We start from the raw sequence: 9,958 nt of genomic DNA, 5'->3' as shown, positions 1-9,958 counted from the left end.
ACCCGCCTAAGACCTCATAAATCTCATGGCCGGGCCTGCCTAATATGATATATTACAATACTCTAAGTGGGAAGCAACCTAGACTTGCCTCTTCTCATATTAGTATTAGTATCGCAGGAGGCAAAGTCAACTATCATATGGCAAGATGTAGATGCAAAGTCAACAAATCAACGAGTTAATGTTCAAATAATGGAATTCATGGATACTGAGGCTGAAGACAAAATTAGCAAGAAGAATCAATCACAAACAAGAAAAGCACGACACAGATATCCGCGATTCAGTAAAATTGCTTGCATCCATGGCTCATACTAGTTCCACTAAACTAAAAGAAGAGAAGATTATAATGTGGCTGCTTGTGTAGACAACAATAAATATGCTAGGGTTTACATCAATGGATTATCGTAACACCCTTAGTACTTACAACAGAATTGGATATTCCGCGATCACATGTTGAGGTGTACAGTACTAATCAGGCTTTACAAATCCAATATCAGCTTTATCAACCAAATGAAGAGGCCTCATTATGAACTCTCTTTTTTTCATAAAAAGTGAAGGGGAAAAAAAAGTACCTGGGAAGCGTTGAAATGTTATTGAAAATTGAAATCGTAAGATACTCTTTTTAATGTAAAAAACTAGTATGAAGTCAAAACTTACAATATTTCCAACAAGAAATTCTTCAACAACTACAACAATTCCCTTCTCATTTTCTCAAGAGCAATAGACTTATAAACCCCACATTGAAATTGTATAAAGAGAAAGAACCTGCTTTCTCTGGGCTTCACGGGCTCTGCTAGTGTGTATCATGTTTTCTCCCCAAGCAACGGATGTTGCCACGCACATATGGGCCGATAAGAACTAGATCAGAAATTTGTTATCCTCTTATCCTACTAATAAATCAGCTCTCCTTCTGTTCCCAATCTGTTTTTAATAGAAATTTTGGCATGCCGGGGCTTGCAAAAACAAAAGGCTAAAAAATGAATCGAATTTTAATGTCCATTTTGCATTCATCTTCCCCACCATTTTTTGCGGCTCTTCTTTGTTTCTGAGTGGCAAAACTTCTGTAGTGCTGTCTTTGTCTCCTGTAACCGTATTTTATAGTCTTTCTTCCATGCTTCAAACCTGAATGTCAGTTTTTGAAGTTCATCATCAGGACTCATGATGGCATTGTCATGTAACACCTTTTTACGCTGCTCACTAAGTCGATTCATTTCATTTATTCTGATGTTTGTTTGCTGTGGTTCATTATCACAAGGAAATTTTGAAAAATCTACTGGGCTTCTTCCATCAGTATTCTGTGTTCCCACGGGCATTGTATTATCAGCATCATAACAATGATACAAAGGAAAAGGATCAGATGTTCCAGGTTGATCTGCAGCGTATTCAGAAGCAAGACTCTTATTGGCTGCTGCTAGACTCATCTGCACAAATAGCGGAACAGAGACTCTTCGTCATTGCAGCAAACAAAACTAATTTTCTTGAGAGTGCCACCTATATGTGTTAGAAATCCTTAACACCTAACCAAGATTGGTGAGACACGAACACATTAAAAACAAACAAAAGCACAAGAAAGATAAATCACATGCACACACAAGGTTTACGTGGTTCTCCCCAAACTAGAGTTACGTCTACGACTGCTATGGTTTTTCATTATGATCAAAATGGTTGCAAGAGATTGCGGAGATTGCTGGCCCAATAGAAAATTACGGCAACAGGTCACAAGTGTGGGAATACCATAAATACCCTTACTCCACAATTCAGGGCAAAGTTGGATCTACAGTCTTTTGGTTAGTGTCCAGTACTTACCAGGATCCACACTACCCCAACAATATGCATATGCACTAAAGATATCCAAGGCAGGGGTTGGGAGAGCAACCCCAGGGTCATATCTGCAGCTATTACTTATTACGAAATAATCGCGTGCATAATGAAGTTTGAAGGTGGCATTAAGCAAGTGAGGACATTAGACAATTCCATGACTTGATCAATATCAAAATAAAAACTGTCTGTCCTTTTATGACCTTTGTATTTTCTAATTTGTATCTGTGAATGGCCAAGATCACAATTGGAGTTAGCAAGGGATGAAGAATTGGGAGCAGGGAAAACTCACTTGCAAAGATGTCAACTGATCTTGCCAAATCTTCTCCATGGATTTCATCTTTGCCTCGTACTGTGACCACTTTATATTGAATTGCTGAAGTCGTTGTCGCAAAGCAGTGTTTTCTTCTTCCTTTAACCCAAGTTCTGTGCCTGCCCTGAGGAGCCGCTTTTGAAGGTCAGCAAGAGCTGAAGGTGAAACTTGAATATAATCCTGCTCAAGAAACAGGAAATATTCGTCAACAACACATTTAAAGTTTTATTATAAAAAGTGCATTAAAAAAATTCAGGTTACTGACAATTGTCTGAATAGCTTTTTTGTTTGTTTGTTTGTTTTTCTGATAGAGATTTGAAGTTAAATTCTTAATTTGAAAGGACCAAAATGTTTCCATCTCATAAAATAACCGTTAGATCTTGATAAATTAATTTTTCAAATAACAAATATGCTATATAGCAATCGGCCCATAACACTTAATTACAGCCCCATCTCCTCCTATTTATCAAGCTCAATCTCTGAACCCTACTGTGATGTGGCAGTAAAGACCTATTGCCTGTGAAGATGTCAAAACATGCATACTTTGTCGTCATTTTTAGAATATTATCCAAAAAAATAAAATAAAATAAAATATAAAAGAGGAGAAAGAAGGCAGATAAAAGCCAAATCCGCCAATGAATATGATAAAGTCATCCCTCAGTTGGGTCAGATAGAAAAATTCAAACTAATTCAGTTTAGATTAATTTGCACCCAGGATAATGCATACATATATTCCCTTCTTCACATGCCGTTCATGTGCTAATCAAATACAACCTATACAAAAACTAGTCAGTTTCTATTATAGTTCATGATACAACCCAATCATCTCAATAATTGTCAATCCAACAGTCCATTTTAAGTAAAAATCATTGTATGTTTGATCCCTAGACTTGCATACTATTTAAAGTTGACATATGTTAAGAAACTATGGAGATTAGAAAAGCAAATCATTGCAGGTATTTAAACTATAACATTTACTGATTCTCACAAAAATTATCAAAATGGAGGTTGACCACATTATAGATGTCAGTTTATCATGTGAACATTGTCTCCACAAAAAAGTAGCAGTACAAGAAAAAACAAAGGCCCAACCAAAAGAAATTTACCTTTGTTTCTGGATTTCTCCAATCTGGTTTTTGCATATCTTCCACAGGCTCAACGCTAAGCAATCTGGAATTTCTCTTAGAATTAAGACCTCTTCGAGTCAACCAACCACGAATCACTGCAGATTATAAAAGGAAGAAAGTTTAGCTTGTGATTATACAGCCACAGCAAGCTTGTATTCACAATTCTAGAATTTTACCAGATTGCAAACATATGACCGCTCTCTGCCTTTTTTGCATTGTTCTCCATTCGATCCACCTTTTCGTATGCTGCTGTATCACAGTAACAGATGCCAGCCTTCTAGTCAATACCTGATAATCCTTTCTCGTGTTTTCTCCACGAACAACTGCATGAATAGATAGCTTCAATGAGAGTTTAAAAACAAAAACTAGACTACAGATTTGTAGCAGCATAAACTTGCTCTGTTTGGGTTTTCGGGTTTATAGGATTAGTTAACATTTCAACTTAAGAATTGCAGGTCCGAAACCAGAATGCTTCAAGATTTAGGCTCTGTTTATTTCTATTGAAAATATTCCAACAGAAAACTTTTCCAAGAAAATGTTTTCCTTAGAAAACGTTTTTCTATGTGTGGTTGCATCTTTGAAACTAATGTAGTAGTGGTTGTATTAGTGGTGGTACTGTGGTGGTATTAGTAAGACTTAGTCTAGAAAATGTTCTCCCCCCTAAAAAAGAATAAGCAGCAGCAGCAGGTTGATTTCAAAAATCATATTGTCTTCAAAATACATGTTATATGCATTACATGATTGCAGAGTAATTGTTCCTCTTTTAAGCTCAAGATAGTAACAGCGGGCTTGGTGACCACGAAAGTATTTCTGAATCTCCAATATCCTCTCCAGTGCTCTTTCTCTTGTATCATCCATGACATCCAATAATCCAATCTAGAAACCACAAGCATGTAACATCAGACATGGAATGGAAGCATGTGGAAATAACAGTTGAATTTTGTAACAATGCAATAAGGTTGAATATGGAGAGATAATAGAGACAAAAAAGAGAAGAAAGAACACAAGGGTTTAACGTGATTCAACCAATATTGGCCTACATCCACACACACAAAATCCAATGGGCATATATTTCATTCACTCAACTTGATACTCTTGTTTACATGATACACCATATATATAGAGTGAGAGATACAATCAAATCCCTTCAGTTAAGGAATTGAAATAAATCAAAGACACAAAAAATCAAGATAAGCACAAATCATGAGATCTCCGTATATTCTAATTTCTTCCATATCTGCTGATATCATTGACAATATACTCTTATCTCCAACAATAACTGATTTCGGAATAGAAAGAAATCAAATGTATGTTCAAACCCATTAACTAAAACTGATGTTAGATGATTTCTAGTGCTGAGAGACAAGATGAGAATTCCCATTTCTCAAAGGACATAGAGTCCCTGTCCCTCCTCAGTCATATGAAGTAGTTTTAGGCAATTGGCATGAAAGACTTAACAAGTAGTTCCAATATCATCTTGCTTGGTTTTGTTATCTCCATGAGAAGTTGTGAGCTAAAATTCTTGCTATATAACAGTGAATTATGAGTAAATTATGATAAACTTTCAGGACTAGAATAGTCAACTCATGTGATGGTATTGAGATTTTGTGATACCATTTTATAAGTGATTTGAATGAGTTTAAGTGGATGGTCCTACAAGCTTTCCTAGTCAGAAAATACAAATCTATGTCCAGTTGAATTTTTTTTGCAGGATACTTCAGCATTGTTTTCCAATGAAGTCAAGGTCTATATAGTTTAGACTATTACTGAATCAGAGCTGCATATTTGAAACAAGAGTAAAGTCACGAAGCATTGCCGAAAACATGGCAAAACCACTACTTAAGAGCCTAAAATGTACATTCTTCTTTTCTGCTAGAGTTGATAGGGAAGAGCCATGAGTGATGAGGTCCAACACCATCTCCAAAAGGGCTTAACTTTTGAAGAGGTGGTGGCACCTTATAAACTCATGACATTTCTAATTGGCTGTCATGTGGACAAAGCCCACCAATTTTTATTTATTTTTTTGCAAGATAATTTACAAGGGGAAGTCGGCAGAGAAGAGTCACGACTATTGAGTCTTAGTCCAACACCACCTCCAGAGTGGCCTAACTTGTGACTTAAATGAACCAGGTATCCCTATTAGTTCATCCAACAGTTAAGCTAAAATTTACCATATTTCACTTGAAAATTTGTGAAATGAAACTAGCTAATCTATAATCACAGATGAGATGTTGCTTAATTCTCAGAAATTCTTGTATAATTTATGCTACTATAAGCTGTCGGTCCTAAAGACTACAAAATCCAAATGCTATGTAAGTACAAAGAAGTGCAACACAATAATTATGAACAAATAAATTATATATATTTATGCAATACGCATGCATATTTTATATAAGCTGCAATTCAGTACAATTGATATTCCCCCATTTCATCAGGATCATGAAACTCAAGCATAAAGAAACATATTATTCTGAATTAAAGAATGGTTTACCTTCATTCTGGCCTCATTTTCTTTGGGATTTTCCCTTAGACCATTCCTTTTAAAGTTCACCGGCAATGCTCTTTTTGCCGGAGGCAACCGAGCCCTCGACACCGGACGAACCGGCAATGCCGGAGGCGCATCGGATGGGTCCTCATCCCTCTGCCGGATTGAATCCAGCATAAGCTCCAATGAGCTACGAGTAGTTGTTGAACACATCATCACTCACTCTAAACCCATAAAAAGAATTGTCCAAAGACAATCAAGAAATCCATTTTTGGGTCTAATTCAAACAATAAATGTACATACACACACAGATACAACTGTATATATACAAAAAGAACTTCTTTTGGGGGTATTAAAACAAACAACTATAGTGCAGACATGTTAATGGTGGAAACAGAGGCAGGCTCTGATTGAACCCATAAAAAGAATTGTCCAAAGATAATCAAGAGATCCAATTTTGGGTCTTATTGAAACAATATATGTATGTACTCACACAGATACAAGTGTAGAAATACAAAAAGAACTTCTTTGAGGGATTAAAACAAACAACAATAGTGCAGACAGTTAATAGTGGAAACAGAGGCATACTCTGATTAAACCCATAAAAAGAATTGTCCAAAGACAGTCAAGAGATCCAATTTTGGTTCTTTTTCAAACAATACATGTACATATACACACACTGATACAAGTGTATATATACAAAAAGAACTTTGGGGGATTAAAACAAACAACTATGGTGAGTAGATTTTGGGATGATTGGATTGGGGGGGTTTAAAGGTTTGGAAAGGTGTGAAATAGATAATTGCTTGTGCTTCCAGGAACCATGAAGAATTGCAGATTTCATGGGAAGGAACAGAAGTTCACCTAAAGAAAAGGTCTGCTTTGCTTTTTTGCTTTATCTGGAATTCAAATTCCTAAACAGGCCCCATTTTTTTATTCGTTATTAAAGCCAACCGTTGCAAGGTCTGCAGAGAGAAGGAAAATAAATAACAAGAAGATAAATAAATCTTTTGCCAGGGACATAATGGGAATTATGTGGCAATTAAAATTAAGTACCTGACCCTGCGAAACTGGGAGATTCTACCGGTTCTCTCTTTAAAAGTTGGTAGAATAAAATTTGGTAGAAAGTGAGAGCGAAAGTGAAATATATATATATACATATATATATTTTCTTCTAAATATTTGATTAAAATAAAAATTTTATAAGAAAAATTTAAAAGTTTAGTTTTAGATAACTCACATATTTAATTTTTTTTTTTTTTTTGTAAAAAATAAAAATTAGTTACAATATTAATATAAGTTGTATAAGAAAATTAATTTTTCTCTACTTTTTACCACTTCAAGCTAAACTAATTTTTTTTTTCTTCTTCATTTCTCTCACTTTCAACCAATTTTCATTCTAAGCAAACTGAGCATTAGGAATTTGGATAATTTTTTTTACACACCATAAAGAACCTCAGTACACACATCAATTATATCATTTAGATATAAATTTTTGAACAAAAATCAAATGTTTAAATATAAACTTATTATGAACGAAAAATAATTATTTAGACATAAACAGTTTAATGGAATATACATTTGAACAATTTATTTTTATTCATCAGTTTATATCTGAACATTTGCCTTTTATTCAAAAGTTTATATCCAAACAAAACAAATGGTGTATATTGAAATTTCTTAAAGTATGTTACTCTGTTTAGTCTGGAGTTTTCAAAAATAGTTTTATAAGTTTTCAATTAGTACTTTTATATTTTTAGTGATTTTTTAAATATTTTAATCAATTTTTTTTAAAAAAAAAATTATATCCACTTAATCTTGATATACTTAAAAAGTATAAAATTTGTACAATTTTTTTTTTAAAAAAATTCATTGAATACAACAATTATATATATATATATATTGTATTTAGTAATTTTGTAAAAAAAATATATAAATATTATACTTTTTAAGTGTATATAGATTAAGTGTATCTAAAAAATAAAAACGTTGCGTAAAATATTTTAAAAATTCACTAAAAATAATATATATATATATATATATATATGAAAAATAAAAAATTCAATTTTCAAGAAAGTAAGTTAAACCGCTGATCAAAAAAAAAAAAAGTTAAACCAAACAAGTAGGGGTGGGCGCGGGTCGGTTGCGGCCACGAAACCTCCAATCCGCCATCCGTCCGCCAAATTGGCGGATTGGAGAAAATCAATCTGCATCCGTCCGTCAATTCGGCGGATGTGGATTGAGCGGATTGACGGATTGGCAGTTTGAAATTTTATAAATTTTCAACATAGTTTAACTTGTGCACTTCCTAAAAAAAAATATATATATATTACAGTCAATAACTTAAAAAAAGTATTACAATTACCGCATGTATCATCCAAAGAAAGAAAGTTTGAAACTTTAGAATATCACAATCACTACATGCCTCATCCATATAAAATATTACAATCTGTGGTTCTTAAAATATAAAAACAATTCAAACCATCAAAACCATGAGCAAAGCAATGGTAGAGATTGTATGCCTCTATATTGTTACATTTATATATGTTTTTGAAAACAAAAACCAATCAACATATGTTATATTTTCTATTTATTACTTTTAGAGTTAGATTTAAAAACCAAAAAATATAGATAAATAATATGTTTATTTTTTTCAATTCAAAAAATATATCCAAGTTGAAAACTTTTTTTCAACAGAATATTTGAACTCTTTTTCAATTGAAAACACAAACAAAATATTTAAACAAATTGAAAACACAAAGTCTTATAAATTACTAAGGGTGCTCGCGGTTTGGCGGTTCGATTGCGGCCAAAGGAAGTTCAAATCCACCATCCGTCCGCCAAATTGGCGGATTGGAGAAAATCAATCCGCAACCGTCCGCTCGTCATCACGCATCCGTCCAAAATGCGACGGATTGGTTCGGTTCGGTCGATTTTGACGGATCGGTATATCCGCTGCTCACCCCTACAAACAAGGTCCAAAACCGTAATTACACTCACCTCCCTTGAGATGTAAGAAAAACAAATCTAGTCTTACATTTTTTACATAATTATATTAATCTCACATTGGTAAGTCATTTTTTATCAATAATTTGTTGGTTGTATGAATAAAAAAATAATATTATCATCTATTTTTTACTAAAATATATATTTATTTTTGTTAATTTTAGTGTCTACCTACTATTTTCATTAGTTTCAATCAATTTAATTTTACTAAAAAATATTCAATGTAATTATGTCAAAAACAAATATGAGATTAACTGTATTTTTTCTATGTAACTTAACTTTTTTTTTAATAAATTCATAGTATGTGTTTTTTGGTTTTTTTTTTTTTTTGGGTGTGCGTTTTCCATAAGGTGTAAGATACAAGACTACGTCCACTGTTTACAGAACTTAAATGGCTGAATTTAGAAGCTTAATTTCATGATCTGTGGTGTGGTGCTTCCATTTACAAAATTAAAATTCACTGACATTTTTAAAAAATAATTATAAATTCATAAAAAAATATAAGATTTTAATTATTAATATTTATAAAATTTATCACTAGCCTAAATTTATTTTACTAAACTTACACTAAAACTTTCTTCTAATTTTTAGGATGCTCACCTATATAAGAGTACAATTCGGAATGCAGGTAAGAAACAACGATAGTGAGAAGTTTGGTGGGTCTAAAATAGGCAACCATCAACCTATTTCAAACAAAAAATATTATGGCATGGAAATTTTTTGTCTTAAATCTTCATGTTCCTTGTTTCAATTTATTTTCAATCATAAAATTATGTTTTACAATTTTTATACTTTGAGATTTTCATTATATCTTATAGCTAAAAGTACAGTAGAGATATAGCACTAAATTTTTTAGAGATAGAGGATCATTACCTTATAAAATTATATTGAGTGTTGTAATTTGTGTGAATAACTAATTAATCCACCTTTGACAAGGTAGGAATGAGTTAGGATATGAGAAAAACTAGTCCCGTTTTGTAATTTTACCATCATTAAAAAATAAAAAATAAAATTTTAAAAAAATCCATTTTTTCTGATACTAGAGTGATGTATTTTTTGGAGGTTAGCATTGTAATTTGAGTGAGTGATAATTAACTTGATTTCTATTGCTTCTAGTGAGAGAACAATGTATGATGACTACTAAAAAGAACAAACTTTTTAACTATTATGATTTATGAGTCTCCATTGATTTGTATTTAAATTTTTGTTCTT

At 32.7% G+C, this 9,958-nt stretch overlaps 1 protein-coding gene across 2 annotated transcripts; it reads right to left on the bottom strand.

The window, feature by feature from the left end:
• Nucleotides 1–333: 333 nt before the first annotated feature.
• Nucleotides 334–6,714, bottom strand: LOC114260830 (myosin-3). 2 transcript variants are annotated; one of them, XR_014340520.1, is made up of 7 exons: nt 5,747–6,691; nt 3,993–4,131; nt 3,432–3,578; nt 3,235–3,350; nt 2,108–2,308; nt 655–1,418; nt 334–569 (listed from the first exon to the last, which is right to left on the bottom strand). XR_014340520.1 is itself a non-coding variant. In XM_028201007.2 (6 exons), the coding sequence occupies exons 1-6, from the start codon at nt 5,954–5,956 to the stop codon at nt 1,005–1,007; spliced, it is 1,227 nt and encodes a 408-aa protein (XP_028056808.2). In that variant the 5' UTR covers nt 5,957–6,714; the 3' UTR covers nt 567–1,004. The 2 variants fall into 2 exon arrangements, 1 of the variants encoding a protein (XP_028056808.2); XM_028201007.2 differs by having other exon boundaries at nt 567–1,418; nt 5,747–6,714.
• Nucleotides 6,715–9,958: the final 3,244 nt, after the last annotated feature.

The sequence above is a fragment of the Camellia sinensis genome, chromosome 9, assembly GCF_055761805.1.
Source record: "Camellia sinensis isolate YWXY chromosome 9, ASM5576180v1, whole genome shotgun sequence".
Taxonomy (NCBI): Eukaryota; Viridiplantae; Streptophyta; class Magnoliopsida; order Ericales; family Theaceae; genus Camellia; species Camellia sinensis.
Note: the sequence above shows the minus strand (reverse complement) of the source record. Positions and strands in the feature narration are given on the sequence as shown.